The 26,726-nt window shown below is 40.6% G+C and overlaps 1 protein-coding gene across 2 annotated transcripts; it reads left to right on the top strand.

Moving 5' to 3' along the window:
• Positions 1-26,022, top strand: SERPINC1 (serpin family C member 1). 2 transcript variants are annotated; one of them, XM_077453234.1, is made up of 7 exons: positions 1-154; positions 4,659-5,032; positions 6,770-6,985; positions 10,174-10,311; positions 11,254-11,650; positions 17,746-17,810; positions 25,736-26,022. In XM_077453234.1, the coding sequence occupies exons 2-7, from the start codon at positions 4,661-4,663 to the stop codon at positions 25,907-25,909; spliced, it is 1,362 nt and encodes a 453-aa protein (XP_077309360.1). In that variant the 5' UTR covers positions 1-154; positions 4,659-4,660; the 3' UTR covers positions 25,910-26,022. The 2 variants fall into 2 exon arrangements, with proteins under 2 accessions (XP_077309360.1, XP_077309362.1); XM_077453236.1 differs by having other exon boundaries at positions 63-154; positions 4,644-5,032.
• The last annotated feature ends 704 nt before the right edge of the window (positions 26,023-26,726 follow it).

Below are 26,726 nucleotides of genomic sequence, written 5' to 3'. Positions count from 1 at the left end.
AGCAACTCTTTGATTACAGTTTCAACTGCCTGGTCATCCACCTTTCACCCTGTGTCCTTGTTGTTCTTGATCCTGTGGGGGTGACACATTCAGTACTACCTGTTTAGTCTCATGTTTTACAAAGAAAGGCATTGAAGAACAGAGCTTCACGCAGGTAAGCAGATGATACTTGAGAACAGTAGATTTACTCTTAAGGCTATAGAGGGGAATGTTCATCCAGAAGAATAGCAATCCTTAGGCTCAATTAACAAAGCTAATAAACCAGAACTAGGCTACTTCTCAAAATAATTAGTTATTTTTTTTAGATGAGTTCTGAAAAATACAGTTGGGTGACTAGAAGATATTTTCTTTGTATCAACAATTTTTAAATTGAGTGACTTGTGTTATAGACTCAGTTCACACAGCTAACACATCAGGAGACAAATACTGATTTTCAATAAAGTGAGTTATTTTCATTTAGGTCCAATGAAATGTAAACGTTACATGTCGCATGACTAAATCGAAGATACTTATTCTTGTGTGAGCTTATTGAATCGAGCATAAAATGCCCTTTTGACCATCATTACTATTTAGCATATAGTTGCAGTGACTTACAACATTCTTTGACCTTTCCTTACCTTTTCTAAAGTACATATCATGGGAGCAATATGGGGCTGCAATTAGTTGTCTCACATTTACACTCAATGACTTTAATGCTTAGTGTACTAAAGCCAGTGGATCAGTAAAATAGATCCAGGAAGCAGAGTGCAGATGGGAAAAGGTCAAGATAAGTCATTAGTCCTTAGAAGAATACTAGTTCTGGTTTAACAATTTTGAATATTGAAACAAGAATTAAAATGACAGCCAGACAGATCTTTGGAAGGTGAGGTCAGCAATGACGCCTATTGTTTCTCTTGGAATAATTACTGGATGAAATTGTGCCAGTTTTCAAGGACAAAGAAATGCTTCTTTTGGTCATGAGTGAAGTAAAGCTATGGACAAATTTAAAAAAATGATGTACATTAAGGGGCACATTAAGTAGTTCAAGTACAATGGGTTACACTGCTGCCTTTAGGAGTTTGGACACTGACAAACAAAGATCCAAGGACAGCCTAGTTATAACCCCTCCTGATCCCATGTCCTACTCGAACAGACAACTTCTTTCCTCCTGAGAGAAGAAAAATATTTTCTTTTTGTGTTGGGATTCTTTTTCTTCTAGCAACCTCTCCATATGCTGCAGAGCCAGAAGGGGCTCATTATGTAGCTTCCTGGGTTAGCTGATCCCCAGAATTGCCATGGAAGCCTTACAAAGATCCCACTGAAAGGAAGTAGCGGGCCAGTTTGTAATGTCTTTGACACTGGATTCTGTTGAAGGCTCCTTTGTAGACACTTGTGTGTAATGTATGAGCCGGCTACAAAGGGCTTTACAGGTCCAGGGCCACAGTGCGTCTATCCAATGGAATCCTGTCCCTGAGGATGCTTTGGACTCTAGGGTGTGTGCCCACCAGAGGGATGAAGACTAGTTGAAGCAGCATGTTGTGCCTCTTTCACCTATGTAGGTGTAATAGGGCCTCTTGGGACCTCAACTGTGGCGAGTTTGGCCCATGTGTGTGGGGAACTTGATGCTTATATTGCTCCAGTTCTTTTAACACAAACTTGTGGGGTTCTGGCTGCAACACTATTGGTCATACCTGCTAGTGGTAGAAAGGGAAGCTGCATATTTCAATTTGAAGCTCTAGCAGACCCTCTGCTATGGCTGCATGAGCTCTATGGCCCTACTACTCCTGCTCAAGTTTCCTCCCAGTCTCCACTGTGTGTGCCCTTTTCACATACATGCACAGACCTTAATGCCACAACAGTTTGACTGGGCTCCCTGCTTCCTTATAGTGACTTGGTCTCAGATGGCAAAAAAATCCTTTCTGCTTGAGTGTCGGTTTGTGAGTACCCCTTGTGGGTGATTCCTCACTTGTATACCTAGATTGACAAGCTGAAATTTCAGTCTCTGCCTCCACCCTGCTTTGTTGTCAAACTTGACAGCATCCCCTCAAAGTTTGTTGTAACAGTTTCGCCGATTTTCAGACAGAACTGCAATATATTATATGCTGGGCATACAAAAACAATGTCTTCCTTCAAAAAAAATTTCCATTTGTTAGTGGGGTCAAATCAACGTTCTTTTTTGACCACAGTGATGGGAAAATTAGGAGGAGCAGAATAGGAAACTTCTTGGTCAAAGGAATTTTCAGACCGTGTATGTGGTTTTCGTTCAGAAGTTACATTCATTTTAAAACTGAATGTTAAAAAGCAAGTGACATTTTAAATGACATAATTTCCTTCATCGAATGTACAAAGATTTTTCATATGAATATTCTCGTCTGAAAATCAATAAGTGTATGGCCAGCATAAGGCGCGGTTCAAACCTATGCAGTCTGCAGATTTTCCTGCAATTTGCATTCTTTGTTTGTTGGGCAGATTAAAAAGCGCTAATTGCTGCAAAAAACACACTACATGCTTTTCTGCGGCTTCTCCATTGAAGTCTATTGAACTAAAAAAAAAGCACAGTTTTGCATTGAAAGTCCTTGACCTTTCCCAAATACGCATGTTAAATTAACTGTAGTGTGTTTCTGCAAAAAGCACCAAAAAATGCTTAGGTGTGAACCAGGCCTAAGATGTTTAGTAGCAGCAGCATGCTTTTTCGTATCACCTGTTAAACTAAAATTAGCCCCTTTATAGTACAAAAAGAGCAGATAATTGCTACTATAAGGGGTTCATTTATACTGTGAAACAGTGAAGGTATATAGGTGTGTGTGTGTGTGTGTATATGTGTGTATGTGTGTGTATATATATATATATATATATATATATATATATATATATATATATATATATATATATATATATAATGAGAGAGAGAGAGAGAGAGATTAATAAATACACCCAGAAGTAGGATAAATGGGCATTTTAACTAGCAGTCAGATGTGAAGCTATATGAAGGGTGGGAGTGAAATATAAGTCTTTAATATTAAAGTAGTACTAAAAGCTGAGAATTTTATTTTAATTTTATGGATATAATAATTTTAAATCTAATGCACAATACTGGTAAACTTTTACTTTAAATGTAACTGTAATGCCTTATATTACCTCCAGTCTGTCAGCCTCCACCTTCTCTGGGTTCAGATGCTGATCTTACCTGCACACAGTTGTTTGTTTTTAAACAACAAACATGTTATATATGCCTGCTCTGTGTAATGGTTTTGCACAGAGCAGCCCTGATTCATTTCTTCTGGGATCTCCCACTGACGCCTCTTGGCTTCTCCTGACTTCAAAGTGCCCCAATAGCATCTGCAGTAGTATAGTATAGCATGCCTCTATAGCAAGGTAAAAAAAAACTTCTGACTTTAGAACCACTCATTTCCTGCCCAGGACTACATGTCCCATGAGGCATTGCTCCTCACACATTCACAAGTTCTCAGGAACTTACTGACATGTATTGATGGTGTACTGAGCTGTATGTGTGCTGCACTGTATTTCCTGATATGTAAACAAATAATGCATTCTGTCTGCTTGTCGATTAATTAACTATTTTCATAATCGATTAGTTGTCGATTAATCAATTAGTTGTTTATAGGCTTGTGCAATTCGTTTCGTAACGAATCGAAATTCGGCCCAATTTTGCATCTTTCGGACATTCGGATGCATCCGAATAAAAAAATAACAAATTACAACGAATACGAAAGAAATATAACGAATGAATTCGACATGATTCGAAATTATTTCAACTGCATTCGACATTATTTCAACCACATTCGAAAATATTTTGTGACCCGAATTTAGGGCCATGTATCTCGGGGTCACTTGGTGCTAGACACTTTAAATTTGGATATGTTGTAGTGCTAGTATTATTGTGTTTGCATACCAAATTTGGGGTTTCTAGCTATAAGTGACCCCGAGATATGTGGCCCCAAAATTGGGTCGCAAAATGTTATTAGAGCAGAGAATGACATTTAGCGACCCGAATTTGGGGCCACATATCTCGGGGTCACTTATAGCTAAAAACCCCAAATTTGGTATGCAAACACAATAGTACTAGCACTACAACATATTCAACTTTGGAGTTTCTAGCACCAAGTGACCCCGAGATACAGGGCCCTAAAGTCGGGTCACAAAATATTTTCGAATGTGGTTGAAATAATGTTGAATCATGTTGAAATCATTTAGAATCCGGTAGAAATATTTTCGAATTTGGTTGAAATATTTTCGAATGTGGCCGATTTTTCGAATTCGATAGAAAACTAAACGAAATCCGAAAACGAATTTAAGGAAGTTAACGAATATAACTAAACGAAATTAATGAATTAACGAATTTAAAAAAACGAAACTAAACAAATTTTTTCCTTTTGCACATGTCTAGTTGTTTCGGCCCTAGAAAGATCTTATCAAGATAACTGGGTGGACCACTTGGTGTTTTCCTGTTGTTGCTCTTCTATGTTTCTGTATAACTTGTCATTTTTTTTCCACACAATTTCGGTACAAAGCTGAATGAGAAGTCTCAACTCTGCTATTACATATTTTTATCATGCAAGGTTCACTTTAATAGGAATTAATGCTATTAGAACAGCCGATCATGCTGCTATCTTACTGTCTTCTTGATTTTTGACTCTCACCAGCTTCTCTTCTCTTAGATATGTATTTTCTACCAGTATTGATGTTGTCCCTGGTGGGTTTGTCTGCCTCCCACACCCAATATCCAGACATCTGTATTGCCAAACCCAAAGACATCCCTTTGAATCCTATGTGCATCTATCGGAAGGAAGTGTCAGAAGGAGAGGAGATGCAGAAGGAGACCTCTCCTCCAGAGAAGATTCCAGAAGGTACCAATCCTCGAGTCTGGGAGCTTTCCAAGGCAAACTCCAGGTTTGCCATAGATTTTTTTAAAGTCCTGGCGGACTCCAAGTCCAACTCTGAGAACCTGTTTATATCACCTCTTAGTATCTCTCAGGCTTTCACCATGGCCAAGCTTGGGGCTTGTGACAACACATTAAAGGAGCTTATGCAGGTGAGTGAAAAATATGTTGCAGTGCACCATCTTAGTATAATGCGTGGAACAGTGTCCAGCTTGTATTCAGAGCTTATAAAGGGTTTGTTCACCTTTGCCAAAAAACTGCAAAAAGAGGGGTCTGTAGATAAAATACAAACTGAAGCTTTGACCAGAAGTTGGATATTTTCTTGCTGAAGGTGCAGGCAATTTATGTACCTCCCGAAGCCTGGCTGAAAAACTTCCAGAGATTGCATTCCCCCTGTCCTATGCTGTTGCAAGGGCATTGTAAAGATTATTCCTGCTTTTTACTGCTCATCCCCACCATTACAGAAACAAGTTCTTTCTCCGAATCGCCACCACTCACACGTGCTTTCTCTCCCCCATCACAGTTAGAATTTAGCTCTAGTGATGTGTGGAGAAAAGCATGAACCACCCACGTGCCATGAAATGCGTTGGGGTTTTAGGATGCATTCTCATGTCCACTGATAGGAACCTACTTAGACTCATTATCTATAATCAAATGATTATACTGTGTTTCTTACCATTGATTACACTGCATAGTGCCATTTATCTGATGTATACATATATGAATTTGCAATAATTCATTTTATCCACATTAAATCTCTTGTCAATTTTATATGCCATCCCTTTATGTATATGTAATGTATTCATGAGGTCAACACCATATGTGTGTATACACATTAAACCTTTTCTACTATGTGCATTATTGTTATGTTTTGTCAGACTCAATATGCCAATTAAATATATTTTCTAATTATCTTGCCCCCACAAATCAATAGCCTCATTTAAAGTCCCACCTTTCCGTTTTCTCATACCTAAACCAGGGATCGAGGCACACACCATGTACTTCATTTAAAGTCCCAAACTCCCCCCCCCCCCCCCATTATTCTACCAACGTGCAGGGGTTTGAGAGCTTGCTGATGATGTGGGTGAGCAGTAACAATGTCCTCACAACAGGCCTTAACCTCTCCTCAGCAGTGATTGACAATGAGATTCTGAATAATAAAAAAAATCTGGACTATAATTTTTAGTTCTGGCATTTTCCTCTTTGCATAGCTATGTAAACATTATTGACGATTATTTTATGTATGCCCTGTTTAGGATCTTATATTGGACATGAACATGAGACTGAACTGATTTTGGCAACCTACTGCTAGGAAATGGAATTTTATTTTTAAAATGAGCATGTTGGTGAGGGCTAAATGTTTTAACTGAAAATGACAAATTCATCCAACAAATGAATATAATGGAATGGATGAATTTGGCTTCTTTTGCAGTAATGCCTGCTATCACAGGTATTTCACAAATACATTGTATTTATTTTTTGGACCAATGGAGGTGCTGAAGTATAGAAGACTATGGCTTGTACCTTCTAATCTTTGTCACTTCTGTTATATTGTACTGTTAATGTATACATTAGACAAAGTGTTCAAAAGATTGTAATAAATATGTATTTAAGAAGTTCCAAGCCATTTTACCAAGGACCTGACATTAAGCCTAAATTCTCTCACCTTGACCCATTATCCACAAAAGTCAGAATTCATTACGCAATATTACATTTTGGTTGTATGTTGTGGTATGGCCTGTTTTTTTTTTTTTTTTTTTATATATATTTTTTTTAATCAAGTAATTTCCTAGAATAGTGTTAAGTCAGCAAATACTATTTTTTATGAAGAAAAGATTGTTTTATACATAGCCAGTTAGCATCCACATGACGACCTCTCTCTGTTGAAGGTCTTCCACTTTGACCAAGTTTCTACCAAGGCATCTGATCAAATCCATTTCTTCTTTGCAAAACTGAATTGTCGATTGTATAGGAAAGCTAACAAATCATCAGAACTGACCTCAACTAACCGTCTCTTTGGAGAGAAGTCACTGATCTTTAATGAAACCTATCAAGAGATTAGTGAGGCAGTATATGGAGCTAAACTGTGGCCTCTAAACTTCAAGGTGAGTTTGTATTCATCTCTTAGAATGTGTTAAATATTTTGGTCTGGGAGACTTATTCCATTCTCACATATTGCTGCATACACCTAAAACACAACTATGGGCTAATGTTACACCACTAAGTAGGAAAGGGACGCTTTCTTAAAAGTTAAGTCTAGTGTATGCATAACACATTCAATGCAAAAGGTTATTTTTTTTTTTTTTTTTTTTTTTTTTTTTACAAATGTAGGAAAATTAGTTGTATGCTTACACTTTGTCCTATCCTGCCCCCGTTTATGCCACATTTACAAGTTTTGTTTCGATTACATCCTGCTACCAATCTGTCCTTTCCTTAGTGAGGTCTCATGTATACGTTGGTTTTAGGCTGTGTGCTAGGGTATTGTATTGTGAGGACTATCTCAACACAAAAGAAGATATAGCATGGTTCTTAGAGGAAGAAATAGGCTTTTGAGTACAAAATAAAGTTATTTAGACACTTATCCTTTAGTATTTATACCAGACAAAGAGAAAGCTAACATAAAAAAAGCTTCTTAATAAGAAGATAAGGTTGCAAGATTAAATTAGTATAAAAATTCCTGGTCCTTGGCATTACACTACCCCATTTTTGTACTAGCTTGGGCCTACTATATATGCCATCATGGTAGTTGAAAAAGGAAAACCGAAACAGGTTAAAAGTATCCAGTTAGATAAAAGTGTTATTGTCAGGGCATGTGTGAAAAGAAAGAAAAAGGTCAGTTATGCCACGTACACATGAGCGGAATGTCCGATAGAAAAAGTCAGACGGAAGCGTTTCATCGTATAGTCCAATCGTGTGTATGCTCATCAGACATTTTTTTTTTTTTAATTCTGACAGACCTAGAAATAGAACATGTTCTAAATATTTCCGACGGAACCAATTGATATTGGAAAAACTGCTCGTCTGTATGCTGTTCCGACGGACCAAAAAGATGCATGCTCTGAAAAAAAGTACAAGACGGAAGCTATTGGCTACTGGCTATTGAACTTCCTTTTTCTAGTCTCATCGTACGTGTTGTGCGTCGCTGCGTTCTTGACGATCGGACTTTGATGTGATCGTCTGTACGCAAGACCGTTTAAGCGTACAGACGCATTATAAGGTGAGACCAGGGCCATGTAGCAGATGGTCCAGTGTAGATTTAGAATGTACTAAGAAGGTAATTTATAAAAAAAGGGCAGAGTAGGTGGAGAAAGTGGAAACACTGTAGATATGTGTGGGAGGAGAGCAGGTGCTAGGGGGTCAGGGCAGTAGTTTAAGAATAAGGAACAGTGTAGGCTAGGGATGGAAGCAGGACCAAGTTAGGAGGTTATGTAGAGGTCTTGGAATCCTCTACAGCTGCCATTTACTACCTTCCTAAACCTGCCTTCTTTTCGGCTGTAACCTAAGCTGTTTGTTCTTACAGAGTCAGAATAGTAGAAGGGAGAGCCAGGGTAGGTGTAGGAAGTAGGAGCACAGCACTATAGGAGAAAGAGACAGAGCAGCCAAAGAATATGGTTAACAGGCCAGGAATGATTGAGTTAGTGTAAAAGGGTTGGAGCATATTACTGTGGACAGAAGAACTCTGTAAAACAAGCTTGGAAAACTAGGTAATATGAAAATGGATACAAAGGATGGTTTGGCCACAAAAACACTATTTGACCACGTCCACTGTCAATGCTATATAAGTTCGGCAATGACAGAAGGCCCTTCTGAAAGAAATATATGTCCTTATGTCACTCCTCAGTTCATAAGAGGCCAAAGCCGTAGCCCAAATAACATATAGACAAAAGAGATTTTTTTCTCCTACTGTTGCACCCCACTAATAAAAGTAGCGCACCAACACCAGGGAAAAGAGAAAGTAGCTACCTATGGCATCGGCGGACACATAAGACATATAACTTATATCAAAAATATTTATTTCTCTCAAAAAATGCATAAAATAGTTGACCCAAATTAAATTATATTACAAAAATCGATCCTAGATGCTTCCACAAAAAGATCCAATATAACAAAGGATCGTCCCTATTTACATAAATAGTACACCCTGACAACAACAAACATAAAAGACACATACATACATGTAACAATAAACGGATGAGGCGCCTCTGTGGCCATACACGTGACGATGTACTGAATAAAGTTTAATTGTAACAAATCATACTTCAAAAATAAAATAAACAGAAAATCGGCATGTGTATGGTCACCTAAGTAGCAGTAATCAACGATGGGGGTAGTTATTTCAAGATGTACAATCTTTATTACTCGTTCACTCCCCTATATAATATGCATAGCTGGCCTCTCTGGATAGAACGGAGATCGTTAAGATACGGCAGGTTTACAACAGATCATGCTCCATTAAAGTCTATCTGGTGAATTCAATTAGTTATTTTTGGTTGTGAATCCCATCCCACATGATCACTTTAAATACGATGTAGGAAATCCCAACAGGATATTTAATCATACAGAGTCCTTTCTTCCTTCTTTGACCTTTTACACAAAGAGAACCGCCTGGCAATCAATGCTGATAATACATCAGTTAGTAGCGATTAATTGATTCATTCCGACCTCAGTCATTCATTCCTTTAGAATACGCTACAACAGTTCAAGCTGATTTTTTCAGCACATATCAAACATTCCAATGGTATAACTGTTGCCAGAGATCTTATATGTTCATAACCTCTGCAAATATTTTACAGTAAAACAGTTTAAAATGAACTACTTTACCATGCCTTAGGATTTTCAAACAGATTTTTTGTGTGTGTATAAAGGTCCCAGGCGGCCGATGATCCGACAGGCAGACTGGATATATATGCAATCCTTCACGGCCAGCGATCCAAATCGGCTGAAAATCCTATAAGCAGATTAGACATATGTGGGATCCTTCACCACTTATACTTTAACATCCGAGCCATACCATTCCTGTCGTATTGGATTCACCCCGGGGTCTTTTCCCTTTGGCTGTGTAAATGCCTTTAACCGGATATTTGTTCAGTCACTCTGTATTTCATACCAGAACTGCCAGCACATTGATTAGTGCCTAAAGAGGGCCTGCTGTCCTCATATACGTCATGGTTTGGCCAGCCTTGTTTAGTCATTTTGCATGGACTTATGTTGGAATATAATATACATGGAGTATTTTTACTGTTAAATGATCCATCCTTCATTCTTGTGTTCTCATTCTTACATATGTCTTCAGGAGAAAGCTGAACAATCCCGGGAAATCATCAATAACTGGGTTTCCAATAAAACAGAGAAGCGAATCACTGATGTAATCCCAGAAGGAGCCATTACAGCAGATACAACCCTAGTGCTGGTGAATGCCATCTATTTCAAAGTGAGAAGATATTATATGGGTTCTAAGGAAGAGGGTAGTTTAGTGTTTTGATTACCTTGCCTAAAAGTTTAGGTTAGGAAAGACCTATTGTTTAATAAAAGAGTTTAAGTCCTACTGAAAAACATAGTATGCTTGTAGGTAACACACTTTTGGGAGAAACAGGGCAAGGTTCTATTAGATCATGACTGCTAAGGTTTTCTTTTCTGAATCCAAATTGCTTAGCTACGACTTGATGAGCAGGAGTAGTGTTCTCTTTTGTAATCCCAGAGGAGCACGGTGCAAGGTTGATAACTTCTTGGTATTTTAGTGCAACAGAAGTAGAATGCAAAGGATGTTAGGTTTTTTAAATTCTGGCAGGATCAATGGACACTATTGTGTACTTGCAGCATTTTTAAAGGGAGAAACACGAGGAATGTGTATGTCTTGCAAAAACATGCTAAAATGTGTTTATTTATTTTTATTTTTTGCCCATAGTTTATAATACAATTCCTGTGTTTTTCAATGTTACATTGATATTTAGCTATTGATAGCAAATTAACTTAAATTGGTAAATAAATGTTCTAGTTAATATTTTAACCCCTTCATGCCGACGTAAATCAAACATGAATTTCCACTTGCAATTTTGCTATTGCCTCCACAGACTCAGAAGACTTTTTATGCACTTTGCTTTTATGCACTTTATTGTATGGACTGGATATTTATACACAGTTGAAAGTATCCATTTTTCACAGGTTTATTAATATTAGCACTTTTTTATTCTGTATGTTTATATATTTTTCTGGTTTTCATTTTGATACAGAGCTTCACTGTATTGCACTTTATTTGTAATTGATGTGATGTGACAACTTTAGTAACTGCTCTTGCATTCATTCAACTGCAATGGGATTATTTTATTTTATTCATATACTGAAAGCTTCAGCTAACCAATCTGATGACCTACAGGGATTGTGGAAGTCAAAGTTTAATTCATTGAGTACGATCATGGAAGAATTTCATGTACCAGAAAGTACAAAGTCCTGTGAAGTCCCAATGATGTATCAAGATGATAAGTTCCGCTATGGTTCCTATGTAAAGGATTCTGTTGAGGTCCTTGAAATGCCCTATAAAGGTGATGACATCACAATGGTGTTAGTGCTGCCCTCAGAAGGAACTCTTCTAGAAACCGTAGAACAAAGTCTTTCCCTGGAGAAGCTAACACAGTGGCTGAACAACATGCGTGAATCTCAATTGAATGTCTATGTTCCCAGATTCCGAATCGAAGATTCAATCAGTTTAAAACAAAATCTGGAAAAAATGGGCCTAAAAGACTTGTTTAACCCACATACTGCAAGGCTTACAGGTTAGTCTTTCTTCATTTTCACTTGTAGCATACAGAAATTAAGACAACAGTTTTGTTAGCTCAGCCATTATTCATGAAGAAAGAGCATACTAAGAACAAGTCATATTATTGTGTCAAACCGTTTGGGGTTGATTTGTGACAACTGATATTAGTACTTAAGTTACAAGTTTTTTTTTACCTTAACCACTTCCCGACCAGCGCACGATGATGTACGTCGACAGAATGGCACGGGCAGGCATATTGGCGTACAGGTACGTCCAATGCTCAATGCCGCCCTGCCATCGGGAGCGCGCCGGCGGCGGCGCGCTCCCGCGCTGGTCGGGACCCCACGTGAGTCCAGCCGCGGGACCCGCGGACTCGATCGCCGCGGGCATCCCCGCGATCGGCTCACGGAGCGGCCGAATGGAGGAAATGCTGTGTAAACAACATTTCTCCATTCTGCCTAGCAACTAGTGACGCTGATCTCTGCTCCATGTGATTGGAGCAGAGATCAGTGTTCACTAAATGAAAGCCCAACCCCCCCACAGTTAGTAACACACCCCTAGGAACACTTAACCCCTACACTGCCACCCACTGGTTAACCCTTTCACTGCCAGTGTCATTTACACAGGAATCACTGCATTTATATAGCAGTGATTGCTGTATAAATGACAATGGTCCCAAAAATGTGTCAAAAATGTCCGATGGGTCCCCCACAATGTCGCAGTCACAATAAAAATCGCTGATCCGCCGCCATTACTAGTAAAAATAAAAATATAATAAAAAATTATTAATAAAAATGCTATAAAACTATCCCTATTTTGTAAACGCTATAACTTTTGCGCAAACCAATCAATAATCGCTTATTGCGGTTTTTTTTTTACCAAAAATATGTAGAAGAATAGGTATCGGCCTAAACTGAGGGAAAAATATGTTTTTTTTATATATTTTTGGGGGATATTTATTATAACAAAAAGTAAAAAATAATGTGTTTTTTTAAAAATTGTCGCTCTATTTTTGTTTATAGCGCAAAAAATAAAAACTGCAGGGGTGATCAAATACCACCAAAAGAAAGCTCTATTTGTGGGAAAAAAAAGGACGTCAATTTTGTTTGGGAGCCACGTTGCACGACCGCGCAATTGTCAGTTAAAGCGACGCAGTGCCGAATCGCAAAAAGTGGTCTGGTCTTTGACCAGCAAAATGGTCCGGTCTGCAAGTGGTTAACCACTTGCCGACCATCTCCTTTAGCTTTACTGCTACAGGACAGATTGGCTGTGCAGAATCACATAAATATACATGATTTTCATTTCTAGGAAGGGGGCGCACGCTCCCACCCGCCCTGACTGTACTGTCATTTGCTATAACACAAGCCAATCAACGGGTTTTGGCCAAAGATTTATAGCTGGAATATGCTGATCAGCTAAGCAAATGAGAGAACACAGCCCTGTGTTGGTAAAATCCAGTGAGGAGGGAGCGGAAAGGCATGCCAGAGCCAAAATGTGTGTGTCTATAGACGTACACAGCTCAGCTCTGAAGTGCCGAACATAAACTTGAAGGTGAAAAACAGCCAAGCAGAGGAAGTGTCTGGGTGCCATGACTGGAATAAGGTTGAGAAACCCTTCCCTACAGTAACCAAAAACTGTTGCCATTGACTTTAACAACAGAGACAATAAATGGACTTGACCTAATCAATGGCAGATCACCTAGCTATCAAATTAAAAAATAAGTCGGTTGCATACATTTGCAAATAAATGTGAAGCCATTCCTTTGTAGTGTGGTCCTGAACTAGGATATACAGTGGGTATGGAAAATAATCACCCCCTCCCTTTAAAATCACATTTTGTTGCTTTGCAGCCTAAAATGAAGTTGGACACAGTTTTTGTTTTATCCAGCTGTATTTACATAAATAGTGCAACTTATAAAATCGAAGTGAAAGATAGAACAGAGTTGGAAAAGGATCACCCACCTCCTAAAAAATGACTTGTAAACTCCAATTAGGTGTAGCTAATCACCTTCCTTAAAAGAGCTTTCCCGGAGTATTTCAGTCCCTAGTAGTGCAGCTGAAGCAATCGACTATGGGTGGCAAGGCACTGTCAAAAGATGTCCAGGAAAAAGTTGTGGACAGGCAAAGGTCAGGAGATGGATAAATAACATTTACAAAGGCTTTATTAATGCCTAGAAGCACAGTAAAGTTTATTACTAAGAAGTGGAAGGTGTTTGGTACAATATAAACATTCCCTGGATCAGGACGTTGCTCCAAACTGGATGAAAGAGCCATGAGTAAACTGGTCATAGAGGCTACCAAGAGGCCTACAACAACTATGAATTTTTGACAGAGTGCTCATTTTGAGCATGTAACAACATCACAAATTCTCCACATATGTGGCTTGTATGGGAGGGTTGCAAGAAAAAAGCCACTCCTCAAGAAAGGCCACATGCAGTCACGACTTAGCTTTGCCAAAATACACCTTGACGATTCTGAGGCCACATAGAAAAAGGCGTTATGGTCAGATGAGACTAAAATTTAACTATTTGGCCTCAACACCAAATGATATGTCTGGCAAAAATCCAATACAGCTCACCATCCAAATAACACCATTCCTACAGTAAAGTATGGAGGTGGTCATATCCTGTTATGGGGGATTTTCTTTGCAGCAGGGACTGGAGCACTTGTCAGGATAGAAGGAAGAATGAATGGGGTAAAATATCATCAGAGTTCATGAGAAAAATCTGCTGCCCTCTGCCAAAAAGTTGTCAATGGAAAGAAGGTTTACCCTCCAAAATGACAATGACCCAGCGCATACAGCAAGAATGACCACACAATGGTTGAGGGAGAAAAAGATGAATGTCCTTGCTTGACCTAGTCAGAGCCCAGACTTAAACCCCATAGAAAATCTGTGGAATGACCTGAAGACTGCAGTCCACAAACAGTCACCATCAAATTTAACTGAACTTGAGCAGTTCTGCAAAGAGTGGGCAAATGTTGCAAAGTCTAGATGTACAAAGTTAGTAGAGACATAGCCCAACATAATGAAAGCTATAATTAAAGCAAAAGGTGGTTCAGCAAAATGCTAACAACAAGGGGGTGATCCTTTTTCCAACTCAGTGATTCTGTTTTTTTCTGACATGTTGGTGTTAATTCTTTCACTTGAATGTTATAAGTTGCACTGAGTAAATACAGCTGGATAAACAAAAAAACATGTCTGAATTTCAGGCTGCAAAGCAACAAAATTTGATTATTTGGGGGTGGGGGGAATGGGGTGTCATTCTTTTCTATACCTACTGTATAGTGACAAATCGCCCCAGAGAGCCCATAGTTGGTCAGGGACAACATGTACTTTTTTTTTTTTTTTTTTATCTTTTAAGTCTCGCCCCCCCAATGGAGCCGCTGATGTTTGGATTCCCCATGTTAAAGGATAAGCTCAATATTTGTAACATGTTCCAGCAGCTACAACCTCTCCCCATCTTCCCATGTTCTTGGACCGCCTGCTATCACTATGACTGGGAAACTACAAGTCCCAACAGGCTGTGCAGCTGTTGGCCTTTTCGTTTCAATCAATGGCACTGTTGAGCACTCTAGTAGTTCATTAATTATTTTTGTCAGTGTGCATCTTCCTGGCTGTACGAGGTATGTGCAGACAGATACACTGAGAAGCCTGCAATGCTTTGCAGGCTCCAAGTTGGAAAAAAAACTTACATAAATGTGCATTTATTTTTTTATTTTTTTTAAAAAGGTAAATTTCTCCTTTAATGACTTGCTAGGCAGTACTGCACTCTGACACACCAAGACTAAAAGAATTGTATTTTTTTGAGGCAACACACCCAGTGGAGTAGGGCAACATCATCTCCAATAGACAGTGGCAATAAACCATGCATACAATAAAACAACTTACAATTGAGAGACTATCACATTGACATGTAATAGGTAACCAACAACCTGGTTCAAGGGCATAGTTTAGACCACCTAGAACCTGACCTATAGGGGGAAATCTAAACCTCTCTGAATGGCCTCCCCCTCCTGTCTTCTTCACCGCCATCCTAAATTCCAGCATGTGCGCATATACACTGCCATGGTCTTCTAGATCTCCATCTAGGACCTGGCAGGGACCGATGGTGGGATTTCTGCGCATGTGCACAATTTCTGCCAGAGTCTAGCAGATTTCCACTATACCGCTCGCTGCGTATACCCTGCACAGTTTCTGCTTGGTAACACAATGGGGTTGATTTACGAAAGGCCAGTTGTCTGCACTACAATTGACTGTAATTGTACCCCAAGTGCAGCTGCCCTAGATCTGAGGGGAAGCTCTGAAATTAGTGAAAACTCAGCTGATTTCTATCATCCAATTATGTGCAAGCAAAAATGCTGTTTTTTTTTCTCCCTTGTTCCCCTCTGATCTAGAGCAACTGCAATTGCAGCGGTGCACAGGCTATTTGCCTTTAATAAATCAACCCCACTGCCTCCTGGTATAGCTGTAATGTAGCTATCCCAGGAAGCTGTGTTCCGGTGTCCTGTCAAGAAAGGTCCATGTTGGATAGTGTCCGCCCTGTACTGCGCAGCACTTTCGCAGTATGGAGGACAAAGGAGATGCCGAAAGTCTCTGAACATGAACAGCTGCTCATCAGCTGTACACAGCGCTTGCGCAATTAAGACTATATTGTGCCACACGCTCCCGATGCTCGTGCAACTCTGCAAGGGGCAGGTGTAGGGGCGGATGTCTACAGAAGAGGCCGTATTTTACAATGATGGGCAGAGCTGATAAGTTGGGGCTGGTTTTCGGGGTGGTTTTATCAATAAACTACACGTCTTTGCGGGGCGTGTTTACACAACTGAAGGGTGTGTTTTTTAAACATGTATTACCTCTTCTGTGTGCATCTGCCACTTGCAGAGTTGCACGAGCGCCGGGAGCGTGTGGCACACTGTAGTCTTAATTGCGCAGGCACGGTGTAGAGCTCATGAACTGCTGTTCATGTTTGGAGACTTTCAGCATCTCCTTTGTCCTCCGTACTGCACAAGTGCTGCGCCTGCGCATACAGGGCGGACACTATCTGACGGGGGTCCTCTCTCGGCAGAACACCGGCAGCAGTATGGCTGATTCTTACCCATCTGCTGCTGGAATAAGAGTCGGGCGGAGAGCTTCTCCACCTTTCAGAAGAAGCCTTGGTTTTTGTAAATGAATACAAGTTTTACAATGATTGGCCGAGGTGGAAGTTGTGACATTATTCGGTCACCTCTTCTCTCAGAGGAACCCTTGTATTTCCTGCCCATGTTGTTGCCGGAACACAGCGCTGGTTACTGTATGCTGCTAATGCTACTACAATATATTACAGCACATACAGCGGCTGCATCATTTAGTGAAGGAAATAATTAGTTTGGGCCAGCTTGGCCGAAACAAACTTTTTAAAGCGCATTAAAACCCGCAATTTTGCTTTAATCTTTCTAACCCAGATTGCACAATCTCAATTTACTGTGTAGTTAATGGTGGTGGGATTGATATTGCCATTGACTTTTTCACAGCATTTGAGTAACAAGGATTCGGATTATACGGTTTGATATGGAACCAGGTGTGCTCTGTATTTGATAGCTCTGTATGAAATATAAAAAAAATCTGAGTTTTTAGCAGGAATAATGCCCCGTACACACGAGCGGACTTTTCAACATCCAAAGTCCGTCAGACCGAGTCCGTCAGACTATCCGATCGTGTGTGGGCTGCAACGGACTTTAGCTTCGCAAAAGTCTGACGGACTTTAGAAATGAAGCATGCTTCAAATTTTCCCGACGGAACTCCGCCGGACCCGGTCCCCTTCGAAAACTCCGCTCGTGTGTATGCTACTCCGACAGACTAAAACCGACGCTAGGGCAGCTATTGGCTACTGGCTATGAACTTCCTTATTCGAGTCGGGTCGTACGTCATCACGTTCGAATCCGTCGGAGTTTAGTGTGATCGTGTGTGGCCAAGTCCGTTCGGCCGAAAAGTCTGTCAGAACTCCGTCGGAACTCCGGCGGAACTCCTTTGGAAGTCTGTCGGACATAAGTCCTCTCGTGTGTACGGGGCATAATTGTTAAATTTGTTAGAATGATGGGATTATAAAATGTTCTTTTTATTTTACTCTGGCAGGAATTATTGCTGGTGGAAGATCAGATTTATATGTATCAGATGCATATCATAAAGCATTTCTTGAGGTAAGCTCTTAATACTTAAGACACACAACCTTATGCGAACCCTTTGGGCATTTCCTGTCATACTACGAAATGACATGTTCTGTTTATTTGAAAATGTTAGTTTTTAATTAAATTCAGTCCCTTAAACCTCCTATAAATTAAATTTTTTCATGTTACACATTCTGCAGAAAATGGTTAATAAATGCACCCACATTTATGGGAAAAGTGCATTTATTACATTACTGTGCAAAAGTTTTAGGCAGGTGTGAAGAAATACTTTAAAGTAAGAATGGTTTCAAAAACATAGGTTTTAAATCTAAATCAAATTAATATTTGGTGTGACTACTCTTTGGGTTTAAACCATTATGAAGGGGTTCCTGGGTCTGTACACATAATGTGCCTGTTATGAGGGGTTCCCACCATCCCTGTACTGGTTTCAAACAAGGAAGACGCTGCTCTGGCTCGCAGTCACTACAGTCCGAATGTGCTGGGTGCAAGCCACTGCTCGCCACGATGATCGATAGGAAGAAAAGAATGGCTGCGACCTAGGTTTGAAGAAGCACTGAGGTCAGTGTCAAACGCACCCGCCACCTCCTGGGTTCAGACACTCTGTCTTTGTTGGCTGTCATTTGCTATTTTTGGAATAAAATCGTTGGAACCTTCCTGTGGTGTGCAGCAGTTCTTTTCTTCCTGTACTGGGTTCCTGGGTCTGTACACCTGCTGTGTCCATTATGAGGGGTTCCCACCACCCCTGTGCTGAGTCTATGGGTCTGTATACCTAATGTTCCTGTCATAAGGGGCTCCCACCATCCATGTGCTGAGTTCCCAGGTCTATACACCTGCTGGGCCCATTATGAGGGATTCCCACCATCTCTGTACTGGGTTCCCGGGTCTGTACGCCTGCTGTGCCCATTATGAGGGTTTTCCACCACCCCTATGCGGGTTTTTCTTTACAAGTGTGGTCCCACATCTGGTGATAAATCTCTAGGGTCCAATCGCTGACTGTCTGCCTGACACCCTTTCCATCCCACATTACTTTTTATCTCTTCCAAACTGTTCAGAAGCTCAGTACATTCTCTGGACTCATTTAAGGTGGTCACAGAATAGATGATTTATTTTTAAATGGGAGTTCTGCTTAAAAAAAAAAAAAAAAAAAAAAAAAAAAAAGTCGGCTACAAATACTGCAGCTGCTTACTTTTAATAATCAGACACTTTCCTGTCCCAGCGTCCAGCTTGTCTCCCCCTCCTCTTGGTGGAACTGTGGGCGCCTGGCACACAGCTGGGCACCCACAACGCATGTGCGAGGTACACTGTGACTGGCCAGGCAATCATCTGGGACCTGTGATATGTCCCAGATGATTGCCAAGAGGGAGGGGGGAGAAGTGATCTCCCTTCCGGTGCCGCGGTGCACCAGGAGTAAGTGGCAGCTGGGACCCTCTGAAAAGAAAAAATTACATGCCAAATGTGGCATGCCAGGGGGTCACTTCCCTTAAAGCGGACGTTCCATTTTTGTGTGGAACTCCGCTTTAATTATATTCCTACTATGGCCACCTTAAATGAGTGTAGAGAATGTACTGAGCTGCTGAATAGTTTGGTAGCGATAAAAAGCAAAGGGGGAGTTTTGGTGTGATTGGGAACATGTAGAGACTTGCATTACATGCAGAGAGGGGAAGTAAAGCTGAAGGTGAAAGGTTCTGCTGTAGTGAGGACACAGTAAAAAAAAAAAACAAATAGCATGGCGGGTACCCCCTTCTGCCCCACCCCCCTCCAGTCCTGGCCCTGCAGCATGTACTGTACCTGGAGATTGCTGTGTGATCCCTCTGTGTGCACTGCTGGTTGCCAAGTTTGTGTCACAGGGAGATGGATGGACTGCTGCCTTTGCCCTCTGCCTGCTGCACAGACCTATCGCTCCCTGTCTGCCTTGTGCCTGCCACCATTCTTCTGCTGCTGATTCCCTTACTTGCTGAAGGAGACAGGCAGCATGTGAGCCAATGATGCCGCTGGTCTGATAAAAGCGCTGCCTTACGGACCCGCCAATCAAGAACGTCCTAACATTAGTAAACCTAATGTTATAGCTGGAGTGTTCGGGCGCAAATCGCTTAGAACCAAGGACACTGTAAACTATGCCAATAGAGCTTCTTGGCCCCAATTACATGTTTACACACGCGTCATGCCTCCATTAGCACCTGTGTGTTTAGCGCCCTTAACACACACAACTAAAGGGACACATTTTTTAATAAGTAGCTTTGGGGGTGGTGGTGCCCCTGCACCCCCTACTGACTGGCCGCCACTGGTATAGCATGATGGATAAGTATCTGCTTGTATTTCTCGGCGTTGAAGACGCCATTAATCGGGCAACATTGAGGACTGTAGACACAGTGGTCGGCCAAGGAAACGTAATCTAGCGTATGAGACACATCATGAACATCTCCCTTTGACAATGGACAATGTCCAGTAGTTTCATCAGCACAGAACAGGCGGAACCCAGTGGAACCCAGGTACCACCCATCTACTATACAGAGAAGTCTGGCCAGAAAATGTCTTCATTGAAGAAAAAGCCATACACCTGATGTGGAAACCAGGCTGAGGGATTCACCTATGCACGAAAACATAGGAACTGGGGTGTAGAAAATGGCGACAGGTGTTCTGAAAAGATGAGTCTAAATTTTAAAATATTTGGCTGTAGCAGGGTGCAGTTTGTTCACCGAAAGACTGGACAGTGGTACAATGAGTGTCTCTAGGCAACAGTGAAGCATTGTGGCGGTTCCTTGCAAATTTGGGGCTGCATTTCTGCAAATGGATTTGGAGATTTGGTGAGGGATAATGGTGTCTTCAATGCTGAGACATACAGGTAGATACTTATACATCATGCCTCTCTTCAGTGCAAAAAAGAAAAAGGAGTCCCGGAAGCAATCTCAGTATAAATACAGCTGTTCTGTGAAGACCTCAGAGGTTTGTTAAAGAACATTTGTGGAAAAAAAAACGCATCATGAAGGCCAAGGAACACACCAGACAGGTCAGGGATGAAGCTGTGGAAAAGTTTAAAGCTTTGAACATCTCACAGAGCACTGTTCAATCCATCACCCGAAAATGGAAAGACATGGTCGTCCATCTAAACTGACAGGACAGTTAAGGAGAGCATTAATCAGAGAAGCCGCCAAGGGGTACATGGTAACTCTGGAGGAGCTGCAGAGATCCACAGCTCAGGTGGGAGAATCTGTCCACAGGCCTACTATTAGTCGTGCTCTCCACAAATCTGGCCTTTATGGTAGAGTGGCAAGAAGAAATCCATTTTTGAAAGAAAGCCATAAGAAGTTCTGTTTGTAGTTTGCAAGAAGCCATGGGGGATGCAGCAAACATCTGCAAGAAGGTGCTCTGGTCAGATGAGACCAAAAATTTTACCTTTTTGGCCTAAAAGCAAAATGCAATCTGTGGCCAAAAACGAACACTGCACATCACTCTGAACACACCATCCCCACCATGAAATGAAATATGGGGGGGCAGCATCATGTTGTGGGGATGCTTTTCTTCAGCAGGGACAGGGAAGCTGGTCAGAGTTGATGATGGATGGAGCCAAATACAGGCCAATTTTAGAAGAAAACCTGTTAAGAGTCTGTAAAAGACTTGAGACTGGAGTGGAGGTATCCTTGCAGCAGGTCAACGATGCTAAACATACAGCCAGAACTACAATGGAATGGTTTAGATCAAATTATATTCATGTGTTATAATGGCTCAGTCAAAGTCCAGACCTAAATCTAATTTAGAATCTGTGGCAAGACTGCTGCTCACAGACATTCTCCATCCAATCTGACAGAGCTTGAGCTATTTTGCAAAGAAAAATGGGCAAAAATTTCACTCTCTAGATGTGCAAATCTGGTAGAGACATCCCCAAAAAGACTTGCAGCTATAATTGCAGGGAAAGGTGGTTCTACAAAGTATTGACTCGGGGGCTGAATACAAATGCACCCCACACTTTTTACATACAGTGCCTTGCGAAAGTATTCGGCCCCCTTGAACTTTTCAACCTTTTGCCACATTTCAGGCTTCAAACATAAAGATATAAAAGTGGGGAGTGCAAAATTATTCTGCCCCCTTGCGTTAATACTTTGTAAAGCCCCCTTTTGCTGCGATTACAGCTGCAAGTCGCTTGGGGTATGTCTCTATCAGTTTTGCACATCAAGAGACTGAAATTCTTGCCCGTTCTTCCTTGCAAAACAGCTCGAGCTCAGTGAGGTTGGATGGAGAGCGTTTGTGAACAGCAGTTTTCAGCTCTTTCCACAGATTCTCGATTGGATTCAGGTCTGGACTTTGACTTGGCCATTCTAACACCTGGATACGTTTATTTGTGAACCATTCCTTTGTAGATTTTGCTGTATGTTTGGGATCATTGTCTTGTTGGAAGATAAATCTCCGTCCCAGTTTCAGGTCTTTTGCAGACTCCAACAGGTTTTCATCCAGAATGGTCCTGTATTTGGCTGCATCCATCTTCCCCTGAATTTTAACCATCTTCCCTGTCCCTGCTGAAGAAAAGCAGGCCCAAACCATGATGCTGCCACCACCATGTTTGACAGTGGGGATGGTGTGTTGAGGGTGATGAGCTATGTTGCTTTTACGCCAAACATATGGTTTTGCATTGTGGGCAAAAAGTTTGATTTTGGTTTCATCTGGCCAGAGCACCTTCTTCCACATGTTTGGTGTGTCTCCCAGGTAGCTTGTGGCAAACTTTAGACGAGACGTTTTATGGATATCTTTGAGAAATGGCTTTCTTCTTGCCACTCTTCCATAAAGGCCAGATTTGTGCAGTGTACGACGATTGTTGTCCTATGGACAGACTCTCCCACCTCAGCTGTAGTTCTCTGCAGTTCATCCAGAGTGATCATGGGCCTCTTGGCTGCATCTCTGATCAGTCTTCTCCTTATCTGAGCTGAAAGTTTAGAGGGACGGCCAGGTCTTGGTAGATTTGCAGTGGTCTGATACTCTTTCCATTTCAAAATGATCGCTTGCACAGTGCTCATTGGGATGTTTAAAGCTTGGGAAATCTTTTTGTATCCAAATCCGGCTTTAAACTTCTCCACAACAGTATTACGGACCTGCCTGGTTTGTTCCTTGGTCTTCGTGATGCTCTCTGTGCTTTCAACAGAACCCTGAGACTATCACAGAGCAGGTGCATTTATAGAGACTTGATTACACACAGGTGGATTCTATTTATCACCATCAGTCATTTAGGACAACATTGGATCATTCAGAGATCCTCGCTGAACTTCTGGAGTGAGTTTGCTGCACTGAAAGTAAAGGGGCCGAATAATTTTGCACGCACCACTTTTCATTTTTTTATTTGATAAAAAAGTTTAAATTATCCAATAGATTTCGTTCCACTTCACAATTGTGTCTCACTTGTTGGTGATTCTTCACAAAAAATTAAAATTTTATATCTTTATGTTTGAAGCCTGAAATGTGGCAAAAGGTTGAAAAGTTCAAAGAGGCCGAATACTTTCGCAAGGCACTGTATTTATTTGTAAAAAATTTGAAAACCATTTATCATTTTTCTTCCACTTCATAATTATGTGCCACTTTGTGTTGGTCTATCACATAAAATCCCAATAAAATACATTTACGTTTTTGGTTGTAACGTGGAAAATTTCAAGGGGTATTAATACTTCTTCAAGGCTCTGTAAAATAAACCATTAACACTTCTATTTCTGAAAGCATTCTTAATATACAGTATTTTTTCACATCTACCCAAAACGTTTGCACTACAGCCTGCAAAGCATTGCAACCGCAATCAGCGCATCACAGGGGAGATACAAAGGCTCTTGTATTGTTTATATCCTAGTTCTAGGTTCATACAGAGGTATGGGTTTTTTTTTTTTTTTTGGAGCTAGAGGAAGTAAGCAATGGACTACAATTTTGATGTTATCGCCACAATTGTGTGCCGATGCTGTGAGTCCTACTGCAGTGCCAGATGGGACTTGTAATCTTCCCATTCACAGATCCCTGTAAATGGATGCCATGGCTTTGCAGGCACAGTCACACTAAATTTAAACAATAGCGGGATGCTCCATCTCCTTGCAATCCAGTTGTGGGTGGGGGGGCAGAGCAGCACTGAAATGCAAAAAGAATCTAAAAAGTAAAAAAAAGCAGGTCAGTTTATGATACTGTGTTTTTGCAAACTAAATGTCATTGAGGTAGGATTTATATCTACTTTAAAGTCTAGCTCCAGCTAAATTTGTTTTTATTGTATAGAGCGGGGAAGGGTTTGACTATCTGTCATTATTAACCCTGGCTCACAAAAGAACAGATTTCACTTCTCTGACAAATATAACCTGAAAAGGAAGTGAGGTTAAATCTCCTTCATGGGCTCCCAGACCACAATAAATTGATGACAGGGGTTCCTAAACCTTCCCCACTCTACTAGAAATTACCTGTGCCCCCTTATATTCTAGTTGACAATAATATGAATATAATGACATAATATGAAGAGAAATCTTCCAAATAGGCAGCATTAAAAAAAGGTAAATTCCCTCTCCCCCTTTCTCTTAATGACACGCATAGATCTCTCCAGTGAACAAAGCTCATGGTCTCTGACTGAGCACCTTCCTGTTTAACCATGAGACATACAGAAAGCTGATCTAATTTCCTTGATACCATTTTGGCAGGTGAAGGGGATGTCCAATGTTTTACCTCACTTGCATATTACTGGCTATAAGGAGTTCAGACATATAAACCTTTACTCTATACATAGATATTTATACTTAAATAAATGTGACAAAAAGTTGGGGGGGGGAAGCACAACAACCATAGTGTATAATGTAAAGTGTAATTTTAATAGAAAATATACAAAAGCACTCACAAAGATAAAATCAAGCTCAGCATAACAGGTAGCCTCTGGGACAGAGATCAAACACGCAACCAGGATGACTTGCCTTGGCCAGCGGCAAAGAAGGGGAGGTGGATTGGAAGCAAGGAACTGCTGTCGCTGCAAAGCCAAAGCCATGGATAGAATAAAGGGCCTAGCCCTAGGGTATGAAGCCACCTCATATAGTAAGTAAATGCAGGAGCTGGAACGCATTTTAATGCAACCTTGCTTCTTCTTCGGCCGGTCTAAAAATGGGCATTAATGCTGGTGGGTAGCCCATTTTTAGACAGGCTCAAGAAGAAGCCAGGTTGCTTTGAAACGTGTTCCAGCTGCAGCATTTTCCTACTACATAAGGTGGCTTCATACCCCAAGTCCTGTGTTGCATCCATGACTTTGGCTTTCCAGTGACAGCAGTTCCCTGTTTCCAAATTCACCCCCACTCCCCTGCCAGTGGCCAAGGCAAGGCATCCTGGTTAGGTGTCTGATCTCTGTCCCAGAGGCTACCCGATTGTCATGCTGAGCTCTAGTTTATCTTTGTGAGTGTTTTTTTTTATATTACAATTACACTTTAAATGCTACACTATGGTTGTTGCGCTTCTCTCCCTCTTCCAACTTTTAGTCTCCTACAGCCACAGAGCATACCATGCTGGAATGAAGCAGCACTTCCAGAATTAGCTCAGTAGTATGTTGTATAGCACTCTGGGCTACCTGCAGCATCTAGCTTACATAAGTGTCATCTGTCATTTGTTTTGTATTGTATCCTATTGTTTTATATTGTTTTACATAACTTCACACTGTAAACTCACGTCTAGCTCATCAGGGCACCGATTTCTGACCAGCGCATCTGTGTGTATGGGGTTGGTGCGCTGTGATTATTTTAGGTGTTCCCACCTTTGATCCTTTCCATTAAATAAATGTCGGGGGGGTAAATACTCTTGTCGCATTAGAGCCCGTTTGCTGCTTATGTCCCACACTGTCTGCTGTATTGTAAAATCTTATGTTAGGCCCATTCCATGTTTCTTCCATAATTTCAGGCTTCTCTTTTACTTATGTAGCTATATTTACAAAGATGTATCTTTTTATTATCCAGGTCAATGAGGAAGGCAGTGAAGCAGCAGCCTCGTCAGCTGTGGTTGTAACAGGCCGCTCGTTCCCACTAAAACGTATCGTTTTTAAAGCCAACAGGCCTTTCTTGGTGCTCATTCGAGAAGTCGCAATCAACGCTATTATATTCATGGGCCGCTTATCCAATCCTGACTGTTAATGATGCTGCATTACAATCATCATTGGATGCATTTGGAAATTCTGCTCTGTCTTTAAGGCACACTATTCATGTATTGGATTCATGATTTGTATTAAAGAAAATCTGTCATGAAAGGATATATAAAAGTTGTAATTACTGAGCTTTACATTTGTAACTGTTTGGTTGTCATGCTGGCCTTCTAGTTTCACTACTCAGTCATTGACCAAGAAGAATAAGGCAGCCAACAAAGTAATGCTGTCTGATCTGTATACTTGTTTGGCTTCAACTCAGAAACTAGATGATCAGGTACAAAGCCAGACAAATAGCATTTTCGTGAGGTCAGTAATGACATTTCCACACTTTTCTTCCCTTAAAGAGGAACTCCAGCAAATTGCTTCCCCTAATTTCACATGGAATGGGCATAAGTTTAATCCTTTCTTTTTATTGCTGTCAGAGTCCCAGTTGCTAAAATTTACCTTCACTTTTTATTAACAGGTAGTGAGGAACATGTTTCCACTAGAGACAGCACTTGTTTTTACACCCTGTTCCAAATTATTATGCCAACGATATTTTTCTAATTTACCTAAATTGATGTAAACAGCAGTCAGCATAATTTTCATGTTATTAAGAGTACAATTCAAATTTTATTTAACAAACCTCCTAATAATGAGTTTTTTTTTTTTCAAAATAAAAAAAATTACAATGTTCCAAATTATTATGCACAGTAAGTTTAAAAACACTTTATAGGTTGTAAAGAACTGGAAATTGTCATTTGTTGTGTTTGCAGCATATTTACTGAAATCGAAAGCTATTTCAATCAAACTTTGAACAACATTTT

This window comes from Lithobates pipiens, unplaced genomic scaffold, assembly GCF_037356315.1.
Source record: "Lithobates pipiens isolate NorthernLeopardFrog02 unplaced genomic scaffold, aLitPip1_a1.2 Scaffold_23, whole genome shotgun sequence".
Taxonomy (NCBI): Eukaryota; Metazoa; Chordata; class Amphibia; order Anura; family Ranidae; genus Lithobates; species Lithobates pipiens.
Note: the sequence above shows the minus strand (reverse complement) of the source record. Positions and strands in the feature narration are given on the sequence as shown.